Genomic DNA, 27,942 nt, shown 5'->3' with positions numbered 1-27,942 from the left:
ATGGCTTACCGTAACTGCACTACGAGGTTAATAGTAAACAAGACCTTGGGGGCCCCCATTAGTGTGCAGAGATCGGTACGCCAGGGCTGTCCCCTCAGCCCCCTGCTGTTCTGTATTTATATAGAAACCCTCTGCCGAAACATTATAGGAAACGAGGCTATTCATGGTTTTCGTGTACAGCAATCAGAAGTGAAGCTCTTAGCATACGCAGATGACGTTGCTGTTTTCTGCGTTAACCAAGATAGCATAAGGACTACAATCGAAGCAGTAAAGGGTTTCAGTGAGGTTACCGGAAGTTTGGTGAATTGGGGCAAGTGCCTGGGATTTTTCACGGAGAATGGCCGTCAACTCCAGCTGTTCTCGCCACCGTTTCTTGGGTGACAACACCCGTGAAATACCTAGGTGTTCCACTCGAATTTTACAGGGAACTGAGCCTTTTTGGAAAACACAGGTTGAAGAAACGCGTGAGAAAGCCGAAAAATGGAAAAGTGCTAATTTCTCTGTATTTGCAAGAGCAACTGTGTGCAATTTGTTTTTGATAAGCAAGCTCTGGTACGTAATGCAAGTACTCCACTGCTCACGGTTAAATGTGCAAAAGCTGCACCGTATTTTCGCTATCTTTATATGGGCCTAAAAATGGGAGAGGTGCAGCCGGACAAATTTGTTCAGGAGAGTTAAGGTAGGGGGACTTTGTCTGGGGCACTTGTTCATACGGCAGATAGTAAACAGATTTTTGTTTCTCCGAGACGTTAAAGATCCCTTTCTACGTACCGTATACCAAGTCAATCTCGGGCGTGCTGTGCCAGATTTCATTGTTGGAACGGAGACTATGACTGGAGGTATTTTTGGTTTTCTTAAAGAGGTTGTGTTTAGCGTCAGGTTTTTGACGGCGAGATTTTCTAAAAATTATTTAAGTGGTGTTCAGCGGAAAACATTGTACAAGGATGTATGTGACGTGTTATTGCCGGAACCAATGTACAGGGCAATATGCTCCGGAGGCCCAGGCAGAGATGTCCTGAAACGGGTGAAAAAAATGCAGGTACCACCGGAAACAAAAAATTTCTTCAAGCTTCACACCGGGACTCTGTCTGTAAAATCTTTCCAAGAAAAAAAAGGGGTTTTACCTACCTTGGGGATCCCACTGCCTTATATGTAAACCAGAAACAATCGACCACGTTTTCTTGCACTGTTGGGAAGGGGTATATTTTTGGGACGTCCTTCAATGGACCATCAAAAAAGAATTACCATTGGATCCGTATGGAATCCGATTCCTGCCTACAGCAAAAGAAGACGGCATGCCGTTGGATTTAGTAATGCTCGCGGGCCTCCATAGCATATGGCGCTCCCGAATGGCAGGCTTTCATTGTGACCCGGATGCGCGGCTGAGCGATTGTATTTCCCTGAGGCAATGCACAAATTCATCGAGGTGCTGAAAACACAAGCATCTCCCCCTGAATGGCATTCAAAGCTCGAACCTTTGACGGAACTACGGGAATTTTAAACTGACAAGGCCTGGCCCGCTGGGGGTTGTAGGCTACCTTCTTGTAGTTTAGGTGTCTACCCGTGTATGCTTTTTGTTGTATTCTGTCGAAGCCCGGCAATAAAAAAAAGCGTAATCAGCAGAGTGGGCCCATAACTCAGAGGTCCGTGGATCGAAACCACGCTCTGCTATTGTTTTGGTTCTTTTCCTTTTTTTTTCAGAAGTGTGGTTCAATCTGTACTACAATTTGCCTCCTAATATAGGCTACGTTGCTGCGCAGCGTAATCAGTAGAGTGGCGCAGTTGAAGCGTGCTGGGCCCATAACCCAGAGGTCCGTGGACCGAAACCACGCTCTGCTATTGTTTTGGTTTCTCTTTCCTTTTTTTTCAAAAGTGTGGTTCAATCTGTACTACAATTTGCCTCCTAATATAGGCTACGTTGCTGCGCAGCGTAATCAGCAGAGTGGCGCAGTGGAAGCGTGCTGGGCCCATAACCCAGAGGTCCGTGGATCGAAACCACGCTCTGCTATTCTTTTGGTTTCTCTTCTTTCCTTTTTTTTCAAAATTGTGGTTCAATCTGTACTACAATTTGCCTCCTAATATAGGCTACGCTGCTGCGCAGCGTAATCAGCAGGGTGGCGCAGTGGAAGCGTGCTTGGCCCATAACCCAGAGGTCCGTGGATCGAAACCACGCTCTGCTATTATGATCCATAGCGCAGCAACAAAACAGGGGACTTTTTTTTTTCAAAAGTGTGGTTCAATCTGTACTACAATTTGCCTTCTAATATAGGCTACGTTGCTGCGCAGCGTAATCAGCAGAGTGGCGCAGTGGAAGCGTGCTGGGCCCATAACCCAGAGGTCCGTGGATCGAAACCACGCTCTGCTATTGTTTTGGTTTTCTTCTTTCCTTTTTTTCAAAAGTGTGGTTCAATCTGTACTACAATTTGCCTCCTAATATAGGCTACGTTGCTGCGCAGCGTAATCAGCAGAGTGGCGCAGTCATTCTACTTCCGGCAACCGTTCGGTGCGGACGCACAATCATGAGCTCCGGCGGAGCGGCGATAGCGGCCCTTGCTGGCCGCGGCAACAGGTTTGCTGCCGACGCAGATAAGGAATACGAGATTGTTCTGCCTACTCTGCCAACACGACGTGTTGTCCTTAACACGGTGTTGCTGCACGGTGACGTGCGAGAGAGGCCCTACAGGGTGGAAGACTTTCGGGAAGCCCTCGCCAACGCTGGTGCGCTCCCCGACGTCGTGGCGTTGGGGGCGTATCAGATTAATCATGTGTGGGCGGTGACGCTCAGCAGTGCTGAAGCCACGAAAAAGCTTGCTGCGTTGAAGGAGCTACAAGTGAAAGGACGCCAGTGCATCATTTTCGACCCGGAGGATCAGCAGGTAAAGCTGCGCCTGCATTGGATGCTGCACGGTGTGGCCGACGAAGACATCCGGACTGCTTTCGCGGCGTTCGGAAACGTGACGGAGGTGACGCGGGAGCGTTGGCGCGTCTCAAGGATGATGGAGAAAGGCTCAACCACCAGGACCGTGCTACTCAACTTGAAGCCGGGAATGAAGGTGGATGATTTGCCACACAAGTTGCGAGTAGCCGGTGAGCTGGCCCTCGTGCTTGTGCCCGGGCGACCGATGCAGTGCTTGCGTTGTCACGGCACGGGCCACATTCGCCGCGACTGCAAGGTGCCCAGGTGTTCCCAGTGCCGGCGCTATGGACACGCGGACGCGGACTTTGTCCGTACCTACGCGTCGGCTACCGGTCTCAGAAAGGCGAACGACACCGCGGAACTCATGGACGTCGCCGAGGCGGAGGAAGCAGCGACTGGCACGGGCGAGGCGGGCAAGTCGGCTTCGACGCTTGCCACTTGTGTGAGCTCCGGGGATAGCAGCAAGGCGGCCGACGAACCAGCGAGCCAACCGTCGACGGCAGACTCCCTCGGTGCCGATAACGTGACAGCTGGGAACGGGGCGTGCCCAACAGAGCCCGAGGCCGTCCAGTCAAACGACCCGAACAAGGACGACCACGGGAAGAGCGGCGCCTGCAACACTAGTGTCACGCCCCCCGTCACCACCCCGGCGATCCGTCCCCACGACCAGACCAGCCCCAAAGGGGACAAGGTGGTAGCGCCCGGCGTCGAAGAACCCCCTGCGAAGACCTCTCAATCCCGGCGTCCGAAGTTCCGGCCGCGCCCGAACCTTTCGGATGACAAGCGGGCCGGCGACAAGGTACTCCTCGAGCAGGCCGATGTTCTTCCGCCAGATGATACCGGCGGCAACAGTGGCGTCTTGCCGCGCGCTAGACGTGGGAGGTAAGCACCATGCTGTTGGGTCCTTCCTTTTGAGTTAAAATGGCTCCCGCCTCCGCCTTTAAAGTCGCTACGCTGAATGTCCGGGGCCTGGCGACCAGGAAAAAACAAGGCCAGGTGTATCGACTTATTACGGAGCGCGAGATAGATGTATTGGCCGTGCAAGAGACGAAAGTGGACGGCAGCGAAAGAACCGACAGCATGGTGCGACGTTTCACGGCTAGATTTTTTGCTGTCGTCAGTCATGCAGTGGGGACATCGGCTGGTTGCGTGCTCTTTGTAAAGAAGATCCCGGGGCTAGAGGTGCAAGCTTATTTTTCGTGTGTGTCTGGCCGGTGTATTGTCCTTGACTTTTCACTGAATAGCATTGAGTGGCGCATTGTTGTCGTGTATGCACCGAATGTGGTAGAGGAAAGAGTTGCTTTTTTCCAAAGCCTCCAAGAGCGCGTTCGCATGGAGAGGCAGCTCATCGTCTTAGGCGACTTCAATTGTGTCCTAAATGCGCGCGATAAGTCAAGCATCCGTGGGTTCCGAGACAGGAGCACTGAATTGTTGATCAGAATTATTGATAACGGGAACCTCGAGGATGTGGTTGAATGGCTTGAGGGTGCGCGGGCAGTGAAGTTCACCCATTTTCAGGCCTCAAGCCATGCACGGCTGGACCGCATTTTTGCATCAGTTGACCTTGCCCGTGTATGCAGCCAGTACAAAGTTGTGGGAGTGTCCTTCTCAGACCACTGTTTAGTTGAGTGCTGCCTCGGAAGTGTCAAGCGAAGCAAGGCATTTTCATGGGATATGTGGAAGCTAAACAACACGCTTCTTCGCGACGATGTGTACTACCGAGCAGTAAAGGATGAAATAGGGAAAATAAACCCGTGCAAGAACCTGAAAATTTGGCACAGTGGGAGCTAAGCAAAGAATCTTTAAAAATCAAAGCAATAGAAAGGGCCACTTGTATCCGGTATAAGGAAAAACAAGACGAAGCTGAGTTAAGGGCACTGCTGCAAATGTTGCTGAAGCAGGAATGCAAAGCGCATGGGCAATGGATAGAAGATGTCAGGAAAACCAAGCAAAAGATAGAGCTCATGGATGAACGGCGTTATCGCGGAGCACTGGTGAGGGCGAGGGCGGAAGACACAGCTGCTGGCGAAGCGCCATCAAAACGTGCTCTCGGTCTAGAAAAAACCCACGCTGAAAGTAATCACATCGATAAAATAGAATGGGGGGGGGGGGGGGGGGTATCTTATCGGCAGACACTGACCACATCAAAGCAGCCTTTAAAGAATTCTACGAGAAGAAGGTAGACGCAGTCGCATTTAAGCATCAGTTTCTTGGGGCAATGCCACGGCTGGACGAAGAAAAGAAAACGAAAGTGGAACTAGCAATAACTGAAAACGAAGTAGCACAAGCGATAGATTAATTAAACCTCGGGAAATCACCAGGACCAGATGGATTCAGTGCGGCATTTTATAAAGAATTTAAGCATGAAATTTCCCCGGTGCTGTGTACATTGTTTAATGAAGCCTATAGAATAAACTTCTTGCCTCCGTCTTTTGGGACTTCCCATAAAGTACTCATTCCGAAAACTGATGATATAGAGAAATTGCAATCTGTTACCGCATATCGACCAATAGCACTCACTAAAGTCGACTACAAAATCTTTATGAAGGTATTGGCGCGAAGACTGCAAACAGTGATATCGGATATTGTTGGACCTCACCAGACATGCGGAATAAAAGGGCGATTGATTTTTTCCTACATTCACAAAGCACGCAGTGTACTTGAAAGCTGCGATGATATTAATGGGCGAGTGGCCATGCTTCAGATTGATCTCGAAAAAGCTTTTGATTGTGTTCCTCACGAAATCTTCTTTTCCGTTTTAGACCATGTGAATGTCAGTTCATTTATTCGCGAGGGTGTAGCCCTGTCGTATCGAAACTGCACGACAAGATTTATCGTTAACAAGTGTTTGCGGGCTCCCATTAGCGTGCAGCGTTCGGTGCGTCAGGGCTGCCCCCTCAGCCCTCTCTTATTTTGTATTTGCATCGAAACGCTGTGTAGGAAAATAATAGAAAACAATAGTATTAATGGCTTTAGGTTACAAGCTGCTGAAGTTAAGCTGCTTGCGTATGCTGACGACGTTGCTGTATTCACGGTTGATCAGGGAAGCATAAGCGAAACTGTCGAGTGTGTACGCGAGTTCAGCGAAGTCACCGGTTGCGGGGTTAATTGGTCCAAATGCCTCGGACTCTGGCATAAATGGTGGCCATCCCACCCGGACAATTTCGCCAACGTACCGTGGGCGACGACCCCGGGCAAGTATTTGGGCGTTCCGCTCGATGCTTATCGCGAAACCGAGCTGTATTGGAAACAGCAAACGAAAGAAGCACGTGACAGAGCTGAAAAATGGAAAGGCACCAATCTCTCAATTTTCGCCAAAGCTACAGTCTGCAATCTTTTTTTTATTAGCAAGCTCTGGTATGTCATGCAAGTTTTGCATTGCTCTAGGGTGAACATTCAAAAGCTACACCGGATTTTTGCCGTCTTTATATGGGGTTCAGAATGGGAACGTTGCAGCCGAACCAACCTTTTCCGGCGGGTAAAAGACGGGGGCCTGGGGCTAGGGCACCTCTTTTTAAGGCAGCTGGTGAACCGTTTCTTGTTTTTTCGCGATGTCTCAGACCCGTCCCTACGCACCGTGTGCCAGGTGAGGCTGCGGCGATTGCTGCCCAAGTTTATTGTTTCCACAGAAGAGGTCGCGGGTGGAATTTTTGGTTACTACAGAGAGATTGTAGCAAGTGTTAGGTTTCTTTCAGCGCGTTTTTCCAGCGATTATTTGTATAAAACTAAAAGAAAAAAGTTGTACCACGATCTTTGTGATATTGTTTTTCCAGAGCCCATGTAAAGGGACTTGTACAGTGGAGGTCCGGGAGCTGATGTTTTAAAAAGGGAGAAGAAAATGCAGGTGCCACCAGGAGTAAAGACCTTCTTTTTTAAGTTACACACCGGGACACTGCCAGTTAAAAAGTTTTTGGAGGGAAAGGATTTCTTTTTACCGTGGGGATCGAACTGCTTAATTTGTAAACAGCCGGAAACAATAGACCATGTTTTTTTGCATTGCTGGGAAGGGGTTTATTTCTGGGATGTGCTACAAAGGACAATAAAGAAAGAGCTACCACTTGATGCGCAGGGAATTCGTTATTTAAGCACTGACAATGAGGATGGGGTACCATTTGATCTCATAATGCTCTTGGGCCTCCACTGTATATGGCGCTCCAGAATGGCAGGCTATTATTGTGACAAAGACGCACGACCTGCCCGAATTTATTTTTGGGAAAAAATGGACTGCTTTCTGGCCATCCAGAAAGCCGCTGCGGAGCCTCCAGAGTGGCTCTCGAGGCTAGAGCCTCTCTGTATGCTTCGTGAATTTTAGAATGACGAAGCCAGACTCATGCTGGCTGACCACGACAGTGTCTTATGTACATAGTGTTTTGTGTGGTTTTTATTTAGTGTTTTTTGGTTAAATGTTATGAGCCAAAGCCAGGCAATAAAGAAAAAAAAAGCAGAGTGGCGCAGTGGAAGCGTGCTGGGCCCATAACCCAGAGGTCCGTGGATCGAAACGAAGCTCTGCTACATTTTTTTCTTTTTTTTTCTGCCCAAGCATCACGAGGTTTTATGAACTGGAGATGGCTAAGCATTGTGCAGCGCCCACTTCCGTCGTTTCCATTGCTTTTGGACTTCTCGAAGGTCTTCGATGAAGTCCCACATGAAAAGTTATTGTACAATGGAGTGTATCGGCCTTCCCTCCTGTATTTTGCAGTGGATTAGTGCGTACATCCTCCATTCAGCAGAGTGGCGCAGTGGAAGCGTGCTGGGCCCATAATCCAGAGGTCCGTGGATCGAAACGACGCTCTGCTATTGTTTTGGTTTTTTTTTCTCCTATCCTTTTTTTTCTCAACAGGAAGATGCAATCTTTACCACATTTTTTTTTGCACCACAGCACAGTAGCCTTGTACCGCTTTTCAAATGCATCCTGCGGTGTGTCGAAAATGACACATTATCAGTTGCAAGTGGGCGCTTAACAGGGTGTTTTACCTAAAACTTCAAAATTTTTAAAGATAGGCTTTCTGAGTTAGACGAGCCCTTTTTCCACATAGCATTCTCAGGAGTGGAGTACAGGAGAATATAGCTAAAATGTGCTATCTAGCATGCTGGTGAACTAATATTGAATAGTTAACTTTTTAACTATTACTGCTGGGCTCCTTAATTACTGAGAGGTATATAGCTCACCGTAAGTAATATCCATATCAGTTTTTAAAATTCCGAAAACAAGGTTACCCTCTGGGCTGTGAACCAACAAATTTCGGCTATATGGCGCCAAATCATGCGCTTTCAAGGAACCTGCAGGGAAAGCAACCTCTGCAGTGCACGGAAGTTGTCGGAATATCCAAAATTCGTTGGACCATAGCGCCGAGGGTAATCGCGTTTTTGAAATTATAAAAACTGATATGGATATTACTTACGATGGGCTACACGCCACTCAATACATAAAGAGCCTTCCAGAGTTAGTTAAAAAGTTAGCAATTCGATATTAGTTAACCAGCCTGCTATTTAGCATGTCCTAGCTGTTTCGAACACATTTGTTCGAAAGTCTCCTCCGCTCTTGTTTCACGTGCTCACTTTAGGCATATTTTTCTAGTAAGGGTAACGGTGCTGCTTTACAAAGGGTTAGTACTGCCTGTTATTCAGTAGTGGGGAGGGTGGGAACTGGGGGTATCTGTTACAGCCAGCGTCGGTGCGTGGGCGGGAGAGGTTGTTGCGACGCGCGTCTGTTGTTTCAATCTTTCCTCTCACATCTTTCAACCCTCATCTGCCTGCACGTGGCAGCGACTGTGGCTCAGCTCATGCCAGTCCCCAGACCCGCGCATATATTTTCGATGTGCGCCTTCTGCCGGTATAAAGAAACCAGGAACAGTGGGATGGTCAAGCTGCCTGCATGCAGCATTCTTCCCGCCACGTTACCATCTGATATGCAAGATGCAAATGAAACATTGTTATTATCACAATCATGTGTGCACACAGGATACGCCGATGAAGACGACATTGGGATGTCGCCCTGGGAAGAAGAGTAGGTCATCCCATGCTTGCCACATGCAACTGGTCATTTAAATAGTCACCGCCTGGTTATGGCCAATCCCCCTTGTGGGTATGTGCCATTGTGTGAGGTCAACAACAACAACAACAAAAACAACAAAAGAAATCACCGCTGCTTGAGGTGATCGTAAGCTCTGCTCTGCTGGGATCGATCGGCTAAGTTTCGGGTAGCTGGTTGTGGCCTTTTCTCTCTGCGTCTTTGCGCGGTAAGGCAGTTAGCCCGGGCTATGTCCACCCAGTCTCCCGGCCAGGGGAGCTCCCTCTAGTCAGCTTCTCTGTCCCCTGATCTCCTGCCGTTGGAAGCTTTTTTGCGCAGTGGTGTCGGCAGTATCCCTGTCGTGCTGGTGCCTAAGGATGGTGGTGTAATCAAGATGAACAACCCTGGTGCTGTTCGGGCTGCTCTCCAGTCGGCGACTTCTCATTATGGGTCGATCTCAGAGGTACGCCAGTTTGGACGCGGCGGGATTCTGTGCAGATCGTCAGACCTCGCCTGTGTAAGAGATTTGCTAAACTCCTCACCCTTTGCCTCCCTTCGGGTAAGTTCCTTCATCCCTTCCCATCTGGCGTGCACGAAAGGTATTGTACGAGGCGTAGACTCTTCCCTGTCTCCGGCAGAGACTCTTGAGCTTCGGTCGGCTGCAGGTGTTGTTGCTGTGCACCGCTGTAGCGGTATGTAAACAACTTGCGGATGCCCACTGAATCTGTGGTTGCTACCTTTTGCCGGCTCTTCCTGCCCCTCTGAAATCAAGGCATGGCCTCTATTTTTCGGGTAGATACGTTTTCATCTCGGCCTCTGCAGTGTAACAGCTGCTGGCGCTATGGACATAGCGCCGGCGGTTGCAAATCCAACTTGAGGTGTTGCAAATGTGGGGATGGTCATTCAACGAGCCCCTGCACTGAGAAGAATGAGAAGTGTTGTCTTTGCGGTGGTGCCCACTCTGCAAACTACTCACATTGCCCCTCTCAAGCTCAGGAAATCCAAATTCTGGAGATAATTGACAGAAAACGCTGTTCGCGCCGTGACGCTATTTCAGAGGTCGAAGAACGCGCCCACAGTTATGCCGGTGTGACCGCTCGGCAAGGTGTCATGTTAGACTCAACGCTGTCCAAGGCAATTGCGGCTGCTGTGGAGGCTTCCATGTCTAAAATGGTAGAAAAGATTGTCGCAAGTGTGTCGGAGTGCCTTACAAACGTTCTAGCGACTCAGCTTACACATGCCGTGCAGGCCGGTTTGACACCTCTTTCGACAGCAATTCCCTCTCCTCTTATCCGGTCTACAATTCCAGTAGCATCACAGCCCCATGAACAAACTTCTGCCCCTTCCGCTGTACCTACCTCGGGTACTTCGAGGGATGTTGGTATAATGTATGATTCCGAGATGGTGGAGCCTGATGCGCGAGTTCGTAAGCGCAGCGGGTCCCCCATGTCTCATTCGTTGTCTTCTCTGTGCACCCAGCCCAAATCGAAGAAGCAGCAGCTTGACACCAAACCCAAGGATACCATTTTGGAGCCGGCAGTTGCTGCTGCTAGGCTTTCGCAACCATAGCGTCGTTGCGAGTTGTGCAGTGGAACGGTCGCTCCATTCTTTCAGTTTCCACAGATTTACACTGCATTTCTACCCAGCTTAATCCAGATGTCATAATTCTGCAAGAAACGTGGCTTTAAACCCACCAGCATTTTCATATGAAAAATTACCGTTCATTTCACCTAGATCGCCTGTCTAGAGGAGGGGGTTTACTAACTTTAGTCTCTTCAAAATTTTGCCACAGGAATATGGTATCTTTTCAACAAATGTCTCCTGACTGTGAGATTTTGGCACTAGACTTTGTACTTCCTGGGTGCTCTGCATTATCAATAGCAAATTGTTATTTATCCAATGGTGTCCAGGATGTTAGACCTCTGGACTTGTTACTCGCTAACTGTAAAAACCCAGTTCTCGTGGCTGGGGACTTCAATTCTCACCATGTGTCGTGGGGTTTTAGGACTAATACATGCGGCAACCGCCTTTGGGACTGGGTTTCTGATCACAACCTGATGTGCTTAAATTCAGGATCGGCCACTTATCTTCGCTCACACACTCAATTTGTTTTAGATCTCACGTTCATTAGTCCTGGAATTTGGCGTAACGAATTGGTCGACTGTTGATAGCGGCACCTCAAGTGACCATATACCTATTCATTTTGACATCATATGTCGTGTAACTCCGGCGTCTTCTCAGTTGCGGTCACATGTAAATTATGACAAATTTCAGACGGCGTTGCGCTCTGCCCTTGCTTCAGTGTCTAACATCGCCGAGGCCGACCAGTCAGCAAGCATATGTCTGGCTATAGAGGAAAGCCGTAAAAAGTCGGAGTTCCTGGTGAGGCCAACAAAAGGGAATTCTTCTAACTGCTGGAATGCGGACTGTACAAGAGATTTACAGGCGGAGGAAGGTAGCATAGAAATAGCTTCTTCATAACCAGTGCCCGAATAACTGGAGTGATTATAAATTTATTGCAGCCACCTTTAAACGCACAATTTCTCGTCAAAAGTGAAAATATAACTCATAACACTTCGATTATCTGTCAAAGGCGGGCAACAGACATGCACTATTCGGTTTTCTACGGTCTAGGAAACAGCTCATGTCCTCTCAAAATTTTCAGTCATTAGTTATGTCACCTACCTGAAGAAGCTATCCAGGCGGTTGAATTAATTGCCACAGGCCTGCAAAAGCGGTTCTCGTCTTTACTACCTTTGCGCCCAATGTTGTTTGCACCAGTCGTGCCAAATGATAAGGCTTCACAAGTAAATCTATCAGAGCTTTCACAAGTTGTCCAGAGATTGCCAGCTGCTGCTCCTGGTCCTGATGGTGTTACTGCAAAGATGCTCAAGATTCTATTTGAAGAGTCTCCCAACTCCTTATTGCACCTAATAAACTACTATCTCAAATACGCTTGGATGCCTTCTGTGTGGAAGCTGTCCAAGGTGATCCCTTTACTTAAATATCAGGGTGGAGGCTATGAATTGGATAACATTAGGCCACTTTCTTTAACACAAAACCTGGTAAGGTTGATTGAAAAGGTGTTACTAATTCGGGTGTGAGCCATTGTGGACCACAAAACTTTACTCAGCTCGTGCCAACTCGGTTTCCGGCCATGGTATTTGATATAGAATGTACATGCTGATCTTGAGAGCAGAATTCTCCTTGCTCGTCGTCAACGCCTGGTCGCGGCTTTGGTTACGTTAGACGTCGCCAAAGCTTACGACCGTGTAGAACACTCCATCCTGATACATAGGCTACAGTCTCTTCAATTTCCAGTTTATATAGTTGCATGGATATCTGCATTTCTTTATAACTGAGAATTCTTTTGCGTCCATAATGGTGTTCATTCAGAGAGGTACAGACAAACGCGAGGTGTACCGCAAGGAGCTGTTCGTTCTCCTGTGCTCTTTAATATTCTGTTGAGCTCAATTCCTCTCCACCGCCATGTACGCACTTACGTCTATGCGGACGACATTGCGTTTTTTGCTGCTGCGCCGGATATAAATTCCCTGTATGGTCTGTTGCAGTCATATTTGAATACACTTGAGCACTGGTTGAGCGCACTACACCTGAAGGTAAATGTTGGCAAGCGCGTCACCCTTGTTTTCCCTCTATACACTCCTGTAGTGGTCTCTCTCACTTGCCAGTTAAAAATAATACCGCAGGTTCAATCCCTAAAATACCTAGGCGTCATTTATGACAACAAACTCACCGGGCGACCTCACATTGACCATGTCGCGGCAAAAGGGGCTCGTACCGTGGGTATGTTACAGGGATTATGTCATCAACGGTACGGCATGAGCAGAAATGCGCTATTAATGATCTACATAATGTATGTCAGGCCAATTTTAGAATTTGGATCGGTGTTGTCCTCAGGCTCGGCTACATATAAACTTCGTCCTCTCGTCCTTTTAGAGAGGGAAGCACTTCGCATGTGCCTCGGCCTTTCAAAATTTGTGGCTACCAATGTGCTGTACCTTGAAGCCCGCATTCCGCCTCTCTTATCATGACTTCAATTTTTAACTGTGCAAACTTACCTGAGGATCTATGAATCCCATTTCCACCGTTCCCAAAGCATTTTCTGTTGTCAGCCGACCTCCTTTTTTGGTGTCCCCTGGTCTCGTTTCAATTCCCCTCAGGTAGTGTTTGTGCAAAGATTGCTTCAGCCTTTAGATGTAAACATTTATGATATCCTTCCTGCGCTTCGCAATGGGCCCGCTATCCACATTGTTTTCGACGACATATTCGCAAAAAATGCAAAACTTTTGCCACCGAGTATAGTAAATGGTCTACTAGAAGATCCACCTGAGGACCCTACCTACAGATATAGCAATAGCCACTGACGCATCGCAATGCAATGAAAAAGCAGGTGTGGGAATATTTTGCTCGCATTTAGACTGGTTCTTTTCACTGCGCCTTCCAGATTTCACCCCTATTTTTCAAGCAGAGTTTCTAGCAGTTGTACTTGCACTACGCAAGCTAGACCCCTCTATTACAGCAGTTGCAGTAATTACTGATTCTTTATATTTGTGTTCGTCCCTCGCTTCACCAGTTGGCGGTTCCATTATAACAACTTTCTTATCCGTACTTCCTCCACATTTGAGTCTTGTTCATTTAGTATGGGTTCCCGGTCACAGCAGTGTGACAGTAAATGAGATTGCTGACAATCTCGCAAAGGCTTCCCTCAGCGGCTTCGTGTTGCCAATCATCCCGGCTACAGCCTATATAACAGCATCTAGATTTCGGCGACGTGCGTTTTTAAGCACGCAAGACACAACACTTTTAACATCGGCGAATTATGAGCACCTTAAATATTATTGGAACAGGAAAATTTGTTGCTCTCGGCAGCTTGAAGTATCACTGACGAGGCTGCGCTGCCGCATCCCCCCTCTAAATTTCTATTTACACAAGTCGGGTTTGGCGCTCTCTCCTCTTTGTGCATTTTGCCGTGAGCCTTAATCTATAGAACATTTTTGGCTGTATTGTAGCCGATTCAACTCTCTGAGAAAAAGGTTGCTGGAGGAGCCCTTGCAGCATCTTGGCCTTAGTTTGAGCAGCCCACTCTTGCTATCATTTGGCGCCACCACATTTCGGTTCAGCCACAGATCTGTTTGTACCGTTGTTCTAAATTTCCTGATAGAGTCTCACCGACTGCCAAGCTAAGTGTTCCAAAATTTTTCTTTTATATCAATTATTACATTTTGACTTAATCATTATTATTAAATCCCTCTATTATTACTCTTATAATTTTGAAATCAAAACTCTCATCCCTTTTCTGTTCATGAGGAAGAATTCACCGGTGTTGCGCTCCCACGTGCTTTTCCTTTTTATTAACTGCGTTCAGGTGAATAGCCACCCGATTCTTGGCCGATCCTCCAGTGTGGGCATGTGCCATCTTTTGATAGGCTAACAACAACAACAACACCGTCTGTACCGTACGTTTCCAACAGCACCAGAGCCCGAGTCATGAACCCATCCTTGCTACAGCGGATTTTGAACACCTAAAATTCCCACGGAGCATGCGTTCATGCGCATCAAAGCAACCTGGGGTTCCCATCACGCTGTTGTGCTCCAGGATTCACCGCCTCAATCTTTATTTATGCCGTTCTGAGCTCTCCCCGTCGAATCTATTTGCGTCATGCGGGCACGTTGAAACTATAGATCATTTCATCCTCTTCTACCCGTGGTTTGCACGGCAGATATTTCAGTTTTTGCAAAATCCTCTCGCTCAATTAGGGCTTTCGTTTACTCTTCGCGTCCTCCTGTCCTTCGCTGTATCCATCAAAGGGCTTTCCCTTAGGCAGGTATTTGAGCTTCTTCACAGGTACGTCATCGAAACCGGGACATTTTTGTGTTGACTTCTCGCGGCATTTACTTTTCTCTCAGTTATTTTATTTCTGACTATCGATATAAAATTTAGTTACTCAACCCCCACCCCACTGCGTCCTCGATTTTTATTCTGATTTCCTCAAGATCTCTAAAAATTTGACTTTTTTTCACAGATGCCTCTCTTTATATTTATTAGCCACTTGAGATAAACCTGGATGAGTTTTCTCTCTTTTGGATCAGCACCAAACTCTGGCTAATCCCCCACCGTGAGTATTGTCACGGTGTTGGTGGCCAGGTGGCGTTCGTGGCGCTCGGAAAGAAGACGACGCTCGTGGTGCTCTCGTTTTGAAAGACGTTGAAGTTCGCCGTCTCGCCAACTGAAGGACGTGCTGCCGAGCCCTGCCTTCTAACAGGTCCTCTCTTGTCACCAACACCGTGACAAATCTGGTGGAGGTCGGATCGATCTCATGTCCCGTACCCCAACCGTTAGTCGGAGCTCCAGTCCAATTCCCGTCACGACGCCTGTTCACCGTACTCGCCGCCGGATTCGAGGCTTACCCCCCGAGCCTGTTCCATCCGGTATGTCCACGGAGCAACCTGCCTTGAGCATCCCAATGCCTGGGGCGTCGACACCCTACTTCACGCTCCAGAACCCCCGCATCCCGAAGTCCTTCCACGGCGACATCTTTGAAGACGTGGAAGACTGGTTGCAGCACTACGAGCGCGTTGCCGCATTCAACCAGTGGGATGACGCCGCCCAGCTCCGGAACGTCTACTTTAGCCTGGAGGACGGCGCTCGGATTTGGTTCGAGAACCGCGAAGATCAGCTGGTCTCTTGGAGTGAGTTCCGGCGTCGGCTCGTAGACACATACGGCAGCTCGGATCGTCGCGAACGGGCAGAACGCGCTCTGCAATCTCGCGTTCAGCTGCCCAATGAAAATGTTGCAGCGTATGTCGAGGACATGACGCGCCTTTTCAGACGCGCGGACCCTGCAATGCCCGAGTACAAAAAACTGCGCCATCTCATGCGTGGCGTCAAGGAGCAACTTTTTGCCGGCCTTGTCCGCAGCCCTCCGAAGACTGTCGCCGAGTTCCTCACTGAGTCTTCCACGATCGAGAGGGTTCTTCAGCAAAGAGCATCCGCGTACGATCGACCCGTATCCGCCGCCTCCGTTTCCAGCGAGTTACCGTTCCACGGCACCGATGCCTCCCGGATACGCGATCTCATACGGTTGATTGTGCACGAAGAAATCCGGCAGCTGTACGGGGCCCCTACCACAGCTCAAAGCTCCATGGCGACCTTTGTCCGCGAGGAGGTGCAGCAAGTGCTCCGGCCGTCCTTACCTGCTGGTGAGGCTCGTCCATCCCCTCCTCCTTTCGCGCGTGACCGTCGTCTCACCTACGCCGAAGCCCTGCAGTCCCCTGCTCCAGCACCGGCGTCCTTCGTTCCGGCTCCTGCTGAAGTGCCGGGGCCGCCTGCACCCGTGCTGCAGTACGTAGAAGCTCCCCGACCGTCCGCGCGCAAAGCCGACGTGTGGCGCACATCCGACAGACGCCCCCTATGCTTTCACTGCGGGGAACCAGGTCACCTGTATCGCCACTGCCCCTACCGCCGTCTGGGCCTCGAAGGGTTTCCCCCCGATTCTCCTCGACCCCGCTATGGCGAACGACCCAGGGCCGTCGCGGATTTTCTTGAAGACCAACGTTGGCAACAGTCTCGTCGCCAGCGGGCTCGATCCCCATCGCCCGGGAGTCGTCCTTCACCTTCTACCGCGAGTTTTTCCCGGGCGGCGCAAGGCCGGTCGCCCAGCCCACGGCGGGAAAACTGCAACCAGCGACCTTAGGGGGTGGGCTCGCTGGACGTCGTTCTGAGGGGTACCCCCCATCGCCGCGGGCACGAAATGCCGACGCCTCGCGGGTTCCGAAGTCCGCGGTCACCATTCACTCCGACACAGCGACACTCCCTCGACATAACGACGCTTCGACGGTTCCGAGGTCCGCAGTACCCGTTCGCTTCGACACATCGACACTGACACATGACGGCGCCTTACCGATTTAGACGCCCGCATTCTCCGATACTTCCGACGCACTGACCCCATTAGAAAGCACACGCCACGCCGACGAACTACCGGTGGCACAGCCTGCAGACAACGACGCCTGTGCCCGATCATCCTCTCCGGAGCCTGCATCTCGTGAGCGGCTTTCCTTAGACATACCTGTGATGCTGGATGGTCGCCACGTTCGAGCGTTATTAGATACTGGTGCTGATTATTCGATTTTAAGCAGCCAGCTCGCCGCCGTCCTCAAAAAGGTTCTCACGCCGTGGGCTGGCACACACGTTCGCACTGCGGGCGGTCATTTGATTGCACCTCTCGGCATGTGCACCGCCCGAGTTCAAATCCGGGAGTCCACATTTGTCGTCTGCTGTCTTGTTCTGAATAACTGTTCGCGCGACCTCATCTTAGGTGTCGACTTTCTGCGTGAATATGGGGCGATTATTGACCTACGCGATAACAAGGTCACGTTTTCAACTGAGAGTGCTGTCGCCCTCCCCAACGCGCCGCGACCAAGCCAGACACTTCGAGTTTCTACGGACACAGTCACCCTGCCGCCTCGAACCAGCGCCTTCATTACGGTTGAGTGCGAATCATTTCAAGACGGTGACGCCATCGCCGAAACCAACCTGTCATTACTGTTGACGCAAGGCGTGTGCGTGGCCCGCAGTCTGATCCATCTTCACAGTGGCCAGTCACAGGTACTTGCTACCAATTTTTCGCACGAGCATCGGCATCTTTTTCGCGGCACTTCCGTAGCCTTTATCGAACGCATCTCCGATGTTTCCGAGTGCTTCTCCTCAGAACCAGTGCAGCCTCCTTTTCCCCTCGAGAGCCTCGATGTCAACTCCGCGCTGTCAACCAGCCAACGAGAGCACCACGAGCGTCGTCTTCTTTCCGAGCGCCACGAACGCCACCTGGCAGTATGTGCCATCGCTTTTGAGGCAACAACAACAATCAATAGGCTACTTTTGTGCTTTGATGCTGTGTGTTTACCATTCTGGCCATAGGGCCACCTCCTCACGCTGCCTGAAGAACACAAAAGAGCCAGAAAATCTCAGGACAAGGCCTCCGACGTTGCCTTCACAATGCCCACGTTCATTATGTGCGGCGGTTAGGCCTACCGTAGCTGGGCCGATGCACATGAGTAATTATGACATCGAACGATCACATCCTGCTATCAATGCCTCTGCTGTTTCGCCTACCCTTCCACCTCAACGGTGCCTCCTCTGCACCTCAGTTCCTCCTGCACCCGGAATTTCATTGCTACTCAAGTCACCGTCTTCACTCGCAGGGGGCGATTCATCGTTACCCTCTACCACCTAGCCTGCTACTAAGTCTGCCTCTTTGCTACTCCTGCCAACTCCTGAGCGGCATGCCAGCATTCAATATTTCTATATTTTCAATATGAAAAATATGGAATGCTGCATTGCCATATTTCATTCCATGGAACGCAAGCCATCCGTCAAAGACTACACCGAGAGTATTCGCCTTGCCCTTCGTCTTTCTCCAGATGAATTCGCTTCGCAAGCGACCCTTCAGTTCTTTCCGAATTATGACTGTCACCAGCACCCGTTCTATTCAGTCCCAAATATGAGGCAGAAGATAAGATAACATGTCCGTTCATCATGGCTTAGCTTACAGCTGCTATTCAAGACATCCGCCCTAACACTGCTCCTGGCCATGATGGTATACATTATGCCCTATTCCGGAATCTGAAAGGTGAGGCATAGACTTCACTTGTCAGAATTTTTTACGAACTCTTGATATTCAGTGAAATGCCATCCGTTGGAAACATTCATTGGTAGTTCCGGTACAAAAGCCCGGCAAATCACCCACTACTCTTGGGGCACTACGACCGATTGCTCTTACCTCAAATATTTGCGAGCTGTATAAAAAACCGCTTCCCACTCAACTCTCCTCGTGGCCCGACCATCATTAGGAATGTTTGTCTTCCCCAATTGGCTTCAGACTAGGATATTTACCCGAGGATGGTCTTGACCACTTCGCCAACGACGTGATACGTCACTCATCTCACAGCAATATTGTTCGTACAGTCCTAGCAACAGATATCACGAGGGCCAACAACATTCTCCACGCAACCATTCTCAACACTATGCCATCACTTGACATGCCCTTGCAGCTTTGTCGAGCAATTCATGCTTTTCTTTCACAAGGGACATTCTCAATCCGCGTTAATATTACACTCACAGGACGCTTCATTTCTAATATCGCAGTACCGCGGGGCTCAGTTTTAGCCCCAACTCTATTTAACATCGCATTCATTCATCTCAAAAACACTCTCTCCACTCTTCCTAATGTTCAAGCTCCAGCATATGCAGATGGCATCACTCTTTGGTCCACCAACCGCCCAGCTCAGGTGCTGCAAAACTCCCTGTAAAATTCCCTACATCTTCACAAATTTCCTGTCAACCCTGGTTTCTCCCTCAACGTCTTCAAATCCTGCTATGTCCATGTGGTCAATAAAGCTGACAGCCGTATTTTCAAAGCCACTCCGTTCCTATTCACCATTGACAATGCACCACTTGCTGAATTGGAACATACCAATATTTTGGGCCTGCGCGTTAATGCTTCAGGTCAAAGCATGGCTTGGTTGTCAGCTACGTGCAAGAGTGCTAAACACACATTTCGCCTCACCCGCAGAATAGCCAATTGTTCTGGAGGTGCCCGCTCAGATACAGCTTGCCGTCTTGATCGTGCTGTCTTTCAACCTCGGCTCCTATTTAGGGCTCAGTTTGAACAACTTACGAAAACACACTGGACCACACTTGAAGCACTCAACCACGAATCCATGCGTGTCTTTACTGTTCTACCTTGAGCAACTCCTCTTTGTCTGCTCCAGAAGGATGCCCAGCTCAACTAACTGGCAGATTTAATTGCCCAAAGACAAACCAACACAGCATGGAAAGTTTCGCTTCGTCCCACGTCCGAGCCTCAGCCGCCACCATGGGGCACAGTCACATTAATTCAAACAAGCCTGCTCGCCATAGGAAGTCATAGTTCTCCTCTCCGCCATTACCGCCATCTTTATGTACGAAGCATGGTGGCCCTATTCTTTACGCAGATGTCGCATAACGCTAATGGGGCATCAACTGCTTTTATAAGCCCAACACTCCTCGCCTCTACAGCCACCAAACCTACTGTATTAGCAATTCATCTCCTCTTGCCTTCAAACTGCAAGCGATTCGAATGTCGCCGAAGCTTTACCTGCCGACCCTTTTTATAACCAGGTGCACCTATTTACTCATTCACACGAAGCTCTGAAGCTCCTAAAGAAAGCCCGTGGTGCCCTTCGGGTTTCCCGGGCCATACATGCTGCTTGTCAGTCTTATCCGGCGCCTATACTCATCCACTTGGTGCAAGCTAGCAGAGATGTCTATAACATCGCAGCTGACATGCTCTCCCGTTTAACAGACGTCCCACAGACTCCCCCTTCTCCTTGGCCGCCAGATCTACTTCTGACGTATTTAACATCTTAAACCTCCTTCAAGCAGCGTATACGTGTTCTTAAGAAGTCCCACGTGTATTTACCCCCTCCCCCAACCTAACACGGGCGGAGGAGGTCTGTGAGGCGGCTGCAGGCCGGAGGGGCCCTTACGCCTGCAGTTCACGACTAGTGTTCCTTTGCAACAAGTGGCAAAATGAGAAGATTCCTGCGCTAGTGGAAAAGTGAGAAGATTCCTGCGCCGGAAAAGTGCCCTTACTGTGAAGCACCCGCTTTCGACACCACAGTGCACCGCCTACAGCAGACATACCCAGGAACTTCGCTGGTGCGCGCTTGCGTTCTTCAAGAGGCAGTCCTGTCTTCCAATAATCACTCCAATTTCCACTTGTGGTACACCAAAACATATATGGTCGAAGTTTATATGGTTTTTCACATATAATTGAACTCCATGCTTTTTTCTAAGGATTCATAACGTTCGTTACTGATATCACATTTAATGTCATGTGGTACCTTTAGCGCAACAAACAATAATAAAAGTAATAATTTGCGCGCGCACGTTTGCGGGCATGAGAAGCAGAAGACGACACAAGTATTCGGGATCTTTTTTTCCAGCCACAACAGTTCCGTCCTCGTTTCTTTAGGGCACTCTTATTTTAGTATCTCTCATAACGTCGCCTATTCTCTTTTCGAACGCAAAGTCGAACGGGATAGCCAGAGAGGATAGAGCACACCACGCCATGTACCGAGACGAAAACGAAGTTTGAAAATGGAGGATATGGCCTTCCGACAAGAGGCATTCTTGACGATGGCAGGAGCATAAGGCCAGCGGACCTCCACAAATTCGCTCCTGAAATCACCAAAGACCTGCATCGTCGGCGGCAGCGGCCGGAGTGGTGCCCTTCGGCGTCGGACAAAGGCCCCGGGCGAAACCTAGAGGTGCCGCTGGAGTTCTCAAGCCGACGCCTTTGCTGATGCTTGTTCCTGCTCTACCTAGATAGGATGGACCGTCTGGCGCTAGTCGAGGCCGCGTATTACGTGTCGCGTGGCCGTCTTCCGGGGGACTTGTAAATTCCTATACTCCTTGCGATTTCGTTTTCTACTGCACCCGTAACTGAGGCGACATCGGCGTTGAGCGCCAGTACTGCTACTTGGACGGAGAGGACCGTGCTATGGGAAGAACCCGGGCTGCCGTCTCCAAGCCATATGCATTCATCCCCTACAACCTCCTGGACAAGGAAGGTGAAGAAAGGGAGCGCTGCCAGTAGACTGAGTGGGGATGGGCAGCGTAGACCATCTAAACATAAAAAACTTGATGGGTTGGAGAAGGCCGCACTGAACGGCACACAACGATCGGACGAAGAGATCGCCCTCAGAACTCGACGCCGCGGCCGATGGCAGCGAGAACAGCGAGGACCTCGCGTCGTGGAAGATCGAGGACTGAGCAACAAGAGTTGGCGAGCACAAGTCAGTTCACGATGACCGAGGGCTTAACTAAGTGTTGTCGCTCTTCGGATTCGCTCTGCTGTCCTTCAAGGCGCTTGGCAAAATGCTTCGGGAGGTATTAAAGTGAAAGGCATGCAATCTGCAAAGATGATAACCTGTGATATAGCAAGTAACTTCAGGAAGAGCAAAACCAAAAGCCGAAATCGCTGCAAATAATACAGGAATATAATCAGCGATATCGACGAAATCCATCGAAGTAGCCTGTTACAGTGCGCGGTTCCTTTATCGTACACGCTGTTTGAGGACTGCATTCAATATAAACCTTGCTACTTGTTTGAACGGCAGTATTAGCGACGGAATAGAGCGTGCGCGGCGGAAATTCCAGACTACACTACAAGCTTTTGCTGTTCGGGGGAACACACGGCGCATAAAGCACCTTTTGGGGGTATCTATGAATTCACGGCGTAGTTTTATCGTGGCGTTTTAAAATTCCATATTCGAAATGACGTAGCGCAGTTTGTCGCACGCTTGTTTAATGCACTTCTCAACTGGTCTGCACCGCCTGCCGGGAGTCATCTCCACGTGCACGTAGCGCTGTGTTTTGAACCTTCGAAATGACGCTTCGTACATTAACTGCCAATCCGAATATGAACTTGGTAGTTCTCCACGAAAGGACGACATCGTAGAGGCACAGTGAAATTAGAGACATTCTTTGAAAACTTTCCTTTGCATGATTTGTGTGGGTGCTACCAGTATTCTTCACCCCGAGTCATGAATTTTGTTACCGTAAACTAGAGGGACAGCTGGCGGCCCTGCACTGCAACCACCAGAGACTCCGATGTATCCCGGGAAGCTGGAGGCTTCGGATTGAGATCTGGCGGCTTGTTTACTATGCTGCCGATTAGATTTCTTGGTTGCCCACTTTCGTTTTCATTGATGTTCTAACGCGACACCGTTAAGGAGCCCGTGTATCAGAAAATTTGGCGCCGTCGGCGTCGTTGACCATGAGCGAAAAATCAGCCATAAATCCAAGAGAAGCAACACAAGAGGCAGGCTGGCCACTTAGGTGACGTCACCTTGTTGCGCCATCAAAACCTGCGCACCGAGTTGTGAGCACACTGCGCACCATGGCAGGTGGCAGTTAAATTATGATTGGTAACGAGGGGTTTGCTCGGGAGGAGCAACTTGGGTGGCACAAGCCCCACCGGTGGCAGCACCTGCCATCGCAGAGCAGTGGTGCATCGCTGAAGCTGCTGGGCCACTGCCCCAGTGTCAGTATGAGGACTGCTAGGGATCTATGAGTGTAAGTAGAGAATGACCCTTTCTGCAGATGTGGCCATAACCTATTAAAGCTATCGCGTCATTCCCTTAAGACGGAGCTTAAAGGGACACAGGAGAAATTTAAGTTGGTTTGTATCGATAGAATACCAGCTCCTGATCACGAAAACGCCGCTCTTACTTAAAACAAAGCTTTTGTAAGGTAGAAAATAGCAAGAATCAAAATACAGGTATCGCCCCCATGGCCAATCTCGAAAGTACAGGTGTGGCGACGTCATAGGACAAGAGACGCAACCTTGGAAGAATTTTCCTTCCTACATTGGGGCGCGAATCTCTGATGCTGACAAATGACCGTTGCGCGGTTCAATATTGAAGTAAGTTTTGTTTTAAAACCGATAGTGCACTTTTATCACACAAGAAATGCAGACAAAAGACAACCTGAATGTTAGAAACAAAGAAAACCGATGCTTGGCGGCGCCACAGGCGGCCAAGAGAGTTTCGATTTGTTATGGCGCTTCGCGTCTATGAGCTTTGCGTTCCCCGTGTTTTTTTTTTTTGACGCGCCTCGATTTACAAGCGCCGAACAGCAGAGGAACTCCAAGTGCCGCTTCAAGTGCTGGTTAACCTTTGAAGGAGCCTGTTAAGGCTTGTCAGATGTTCGCCACGGTCGATGAAAAGCTATGATAGCACGATGGTACGTGACCGTACAAGGCAGTTCGCAGTATAAAGAGCACTTGTGTCTTCGCACGCTAGCCCGGCGAAACATTCCCGGCTGTGCCAACTTCGAACTACTTAACGGAAATCGTTTATTAGGGACGGGAGCCAAAGTACAAGGCAGTAAAGAAAAACTGCTGATGGCCTAGCCCTGTTAGGCCAGGATATACATTGCGAAAGCGCGGAGATTTCTGCATCGGAAGAGTGCATTCACTAGATGCGCCTTTTGATGAATTTACCCTGAGACGTCGTGGCGGAGTGGTAGCGTCACCGCCTTAAACAACAGAGTCCCTGGTTCGATTCCGAACCTGGCCACGGCACTTTTTTTTTATTCAGTGAGTGGGCGGGGGTTTCAGCGGCTCCCATAGATGCCGCCACCGAATACGTTTGTTAGCGGTTAAACGCACGCTCTGTTAAGGCGCGTTTATGCTCCGGCGTAACGCGCGCGCGCGCGCTGCACGGCGACGTCACCTCGGCCAAAGCGAGACCCTCTATACTGCGCTTGACCGCCGACGCGTTCGGCGGCTTCGGCACACTCGGACCGCACTGGCGGAGACTTGGAGCAGGCCTCTATATCGCGCCGAGTGCGCCAGCCGCCGCCGGCCCGGCCAGACTGATTCGGCTCCGCGGCGAGGTGCGCGTTGAGACGTAATTAAATAACTTCGGCAGTTGGGCGGAGCTGTTCTTTTCGAGCTCTCGGCTAATTTGATCGATTCACGGTACACATCTGAAGGTACATGCAAGTGGGCGAGAGAGCCCGATCCAGTGGACCCGTTGGATCTAGCGGAAGCCGTTGAAGCGTCGTGCGTCGGCTTTAGTTTCAAGGCGCCCACTTATAAACGCGACCGCCCTTGAGCCCCTATCCGTTTTTTGTGGCAATAAAATAAATAAATAACTTGGCCCTTGCAACCATGGGAGACCTCGACGCCGCCTGCTGCCCCGTGCAACCGCGCCGTTCAAGGAATCCCAATCCGTTGGTCCCAAAGCACCGGCCAGCCTCCGATGGGCGCAACGCGCCGATCTGGTCCTGGCGCCTGGCGACTCCCCCCACTGGGATTATGATATTTAGTCTGCAACGGCTGCTTACTGAGGAAGGGGGGAATCGACCCGCCGGCGCTTAACCTAACCGTGCTCCCTCAAAAGCATCGCACGCTCTGTGGGGCTGAGGTCGCTGAAAAGCAGGCCGGAGATTTTGCGAGAAATGCGTTGTCGGGTTCGGGAACGGGATCCATCGCAACGCTGGCAAGACGCCGGTGCAAACGAAAACGAAGCGACGGCAGCGACCCCCGATAGATGCATTCAACGTGCGGCGGGGGTAGCTTTCGTTTCGGCAGCTGCTAGACCGCACCGCTAGCCACCAGAAATCACGGAGTCTGCGTTTACGTCACGTTTCACGTCACTCCGTCCTACGACGTCATAAGAGTTCTCCGTGATATCATAAGAGTTCTCAAGTTTGAATCGGAGACGCGGGAAAAATTTTTAAAATTCGAATCCAAATTTCTCTGACATAAATGCATATTTCGCTCCCGGACAAGCGGCAACAAAGCCATGAATTTCAGAAATATCAGATTTTGCTAACGAAAAAAATCCGATAGAGTTCTCCTCAGTGTCCCTTAAAGTGCCCTCTCCAATTTGTGTTCGCTTTGTGGTGGTGTGGTTATCCAGCTATGCACGCATTTCTTTTCAGATCCGTAGCATTCGAAGGCGCTTGACACGAATTCAGGTGAGCGCAATGTCTGGTGCCGGTTAGGCCTGAAGTCTGTCCGTCCCATCGCTTGGAACCATTTGCGCACCAAACTGCACTATACTTGTGCACTGCAAAGTTAAAGAAGGGAACAAAGTTTTTTTACTTAATTGAAAACTCAAGGGTCTGCACACTTCTCCAAGGATTCTCGGAGACACTTATCTTATAAAAGCAGAAAATACTTCCACACGCCAAACTTAAGTGAGCCTTACTCGTCGAGAATTAAATTTGCTTAATTTCGAAGTCTGGTGGTGGCCGTGCATTGCACGCCCGAACGACTTCCACTTTATAAACTGAGGAAAAAACACGCATGTTGCACTTGTCAGCATTAGGAACGGTATTCACTTACGTGTAGGACAGGTTACCATTTCTTACTCATGTTTTTATGTGCAAAGCCTGTAAGCGCAGTGCCATGACAAGGTGAGAGCGGGCATGTGCAAGCCAGTTTCTTACACAAAAGTATGGTTAGAGAAAGCCTTTCAATGCACCAACCAAGCTCATGCACGAACGTTGTGCGCGAACCGCAAAAGCAGACGACATCATGAAACGTTTGCATTTTCACAGCACGTTAACGAAATTAAGTTTGTATAGTACACTGTTTCAAGCGCTAAGAACTTTTTATAATATTTGGTCCAAAGAGTGCTTGTCTTAAACGCAAAATAAATTTCTGCGGCTAGCAGTATTTGCCGACACGAAGAGAAAGGCCTCTCTTTTGCAGAAATATTTTTCCCCTTTCCCAGTGTACCCATGGAGGCGGCTGTTCGTTAACATTAGGCAAGCGCTTTGAAAAAGAGGGTGATGGAGTATAGTACACAATTCCGAAGCTAACTTTTTAATCTGTCACGTTAAAACGCGTGTTTTCAAGCCGGGCGAACTTGAAAAGAATTTCTATACGCTGGGTGTTTTCCTGAATCGCGCAAGCTTTTTTTCGCATGCTGCCAAGTGCACTACACTTGCTGGCTAATGCAGTCGTACTAAAGTCATGCTCACTAATATGTAGAGCAGTAATAAAGTACGCTACATTTGCTCAATAACACATGTGCATAGATGTGCATTGGATGGCTCTCAACCTTCAGTGGCAAAGACCTCAGAGTTTTTCTACCACCAGGCGCTTCGCACTACGCGTTACCAAGATTTTTCTCGGCGGATAACAGCGTTCGAGAGGACTGATGGAACACATGGCACGTTCGAAAAGACTCTTCTCAAAGACCCTTTAATAAGCGAAATTCTATCGTTGACAGCCATACTCTGCTAAAGCTCTTATCAAAGCTAGTCGCTTACTGACTATAGACATAGAACTGCAGGCCAGAACAGTAGAACTATCGTGCCTCCTGTCGTTTCTCTCCCGTCATTTTTTTTTGCGCTATTTGCTATGTTTGAAGTCGTCTACTATGGTGCGTGAACTGATCAATTCTTAATGTTCTTACAGCCACGCAACAAACTAACTTTTCGTTTAAATTTTTCTCTCACGCCATATCTCGCTACAGTACAAGGTCTCTAAATGTGCAATTGCGTCCGACGTGATTAGGTACGCGTTTTATTTTTTCTTGTTCTTTGTTTCAAATGCCAGCAAAGTTGCACATGTGCCAGGAAAACAGCTTCTGCTCTGTTAGCCTGTGGTGTATCATATTCGCCGCGTTCCTCAGCGTCCTCAACCTTTGTACATCTATTCTCTCACAACGCCATCAAAAGCGCGTTTTCGCTCTCAAATGAATGCGGTAAACAAAGGGTTTTCAAGTTGGCCTCCATTTTATCCGTCTTTCTTTTTTGCCTATGTAAGAGGCGCATGTTGGGGAGCGACGCAGCACCAACGTACAGGGTCTGTTGTTTACAAAGCACTTAACCAAGCACACTCCAAGGGGAGTAACACTAATTCGAAGAGCGACAACACTTAGTTAAGCTCGGTGTCGTCGTGAGCTAGCTAGTCCGCGCCCCCTCGTGCTGCGCTGTCCTCGCACTTTCACGACGCGAGGCGTTCGCTGTTCTCGCTGCCGCCGGCCGCGGCGTCCAGTCCTGAGGGCGACCTCTTCGTCTGGTCGTTCGGTTTCATTCGCTGGTGCCTTCTCCCCCACAACACCCTCCTGATGTTTCGAGGGCCTCCGCTGTCTATCCCCAGTCAGTCTAGTCGCAACGCGGTCTTTATTCACCTTCTTTGTCGAAGTGGGGGCAGGGGAAGACTGCGTATGGCTTCGAGACGGCAGTCCGGGTCCTTCCATTGTCCCGGTATTCGTCGTCCATGCAGCTGTACCGGCGCTCAACGCCGGCGTCGCCTCAGTTCCGGACGCAGTCGAGGTCGAAGGCGCGAGGAGTACTGGCATCCACAAGTACCCCGCAGAGCGGCCATGCGACACCAAGTACACGGCCACAATGAGCGTCAGGCTGCCCATCCCGCCCAGTTAGAGCAGGCACAAGAAGCAGGGATGGCGGTGGCTTTGACGACGC

At 49.6% G+C, this 27,942-nt stretch overlaps 1 protein-coding gene and 2 non-coding genes across 3 annotated transcripts; all 3 read left to right on the top strand.

Annotated features, from left to right (window-relative positions):
* LOC144123979 (uncharacterized) lies at positions 1–27,900 on the top strand. Its single transcript, XM_077656673.1, has 4 exons — positions 1–10; positions 2,440–3,799; positions 6,478–6,503; positions 27,743–27,900. The coding sequence occupies exons 1-4, from the start codon at positions 1–3 to the stop codon at positions 27,898–27,900; spliced, it is 1,554 nt and encodes a 517-aa protein (XP_077512799.1).
* Positions 1,937–2,008, top strand: TRNAM-CAU (transfer RNA methionine (anticodon CAU)). Its single transcript has one exon. It is a non-coding gene; the product is annotated as a tRNA-Met (tRNA).
* TRNAM-CAU (transfer RNA methionine (anticodon CAU)) lies at positions 2,294–2,365 on the top strand. The gene has a single exon. It is a non-coding gene; the product is annotated as a tRNA-Met (tRNA).
* Positions 27,901–27,942: the final 42 nt, after the last annotated feature.

Source organism: Amblyomma americanum, chromosome 3, assembly GCF_052857255.1.
Source record: "Amblyomma americanum isolate KBUSLIRL-KWMA chromosome 3, ASM5285725v1, whole genome shotgun sequence".
Classification (NCBI taxonomy): Eukaryota; Metazoa; Arthropoda; class Arachnida; order Ixodida; family Ixodidae; genus Amblyomma; species Amblyomma americanum.
The sequence above is the reverse complement of the archived record's forward strand: the minus strand, read 5'-3'. Positions and strand labels throughout refer to the sequence as shown.

Coding starts and splice junctions, on each gene's coding strand:
- LOC144123979 (XM_077656673.1), top strand. Junction 3,800..6,477: donor CCGCGCGCTAGACGTGGGAG/GTAAGCACCATG, acceptor GCGATGTCTCAG/ACCCGTCCCTACGCACCGTG. Junction 6,504..27,742: donor CCCTACGCACCGTGTGCCAG/GTGAGGCTGCGG, acceptor TCGTCCATGCAG/CTGTACCGGCGCTCAACGCC.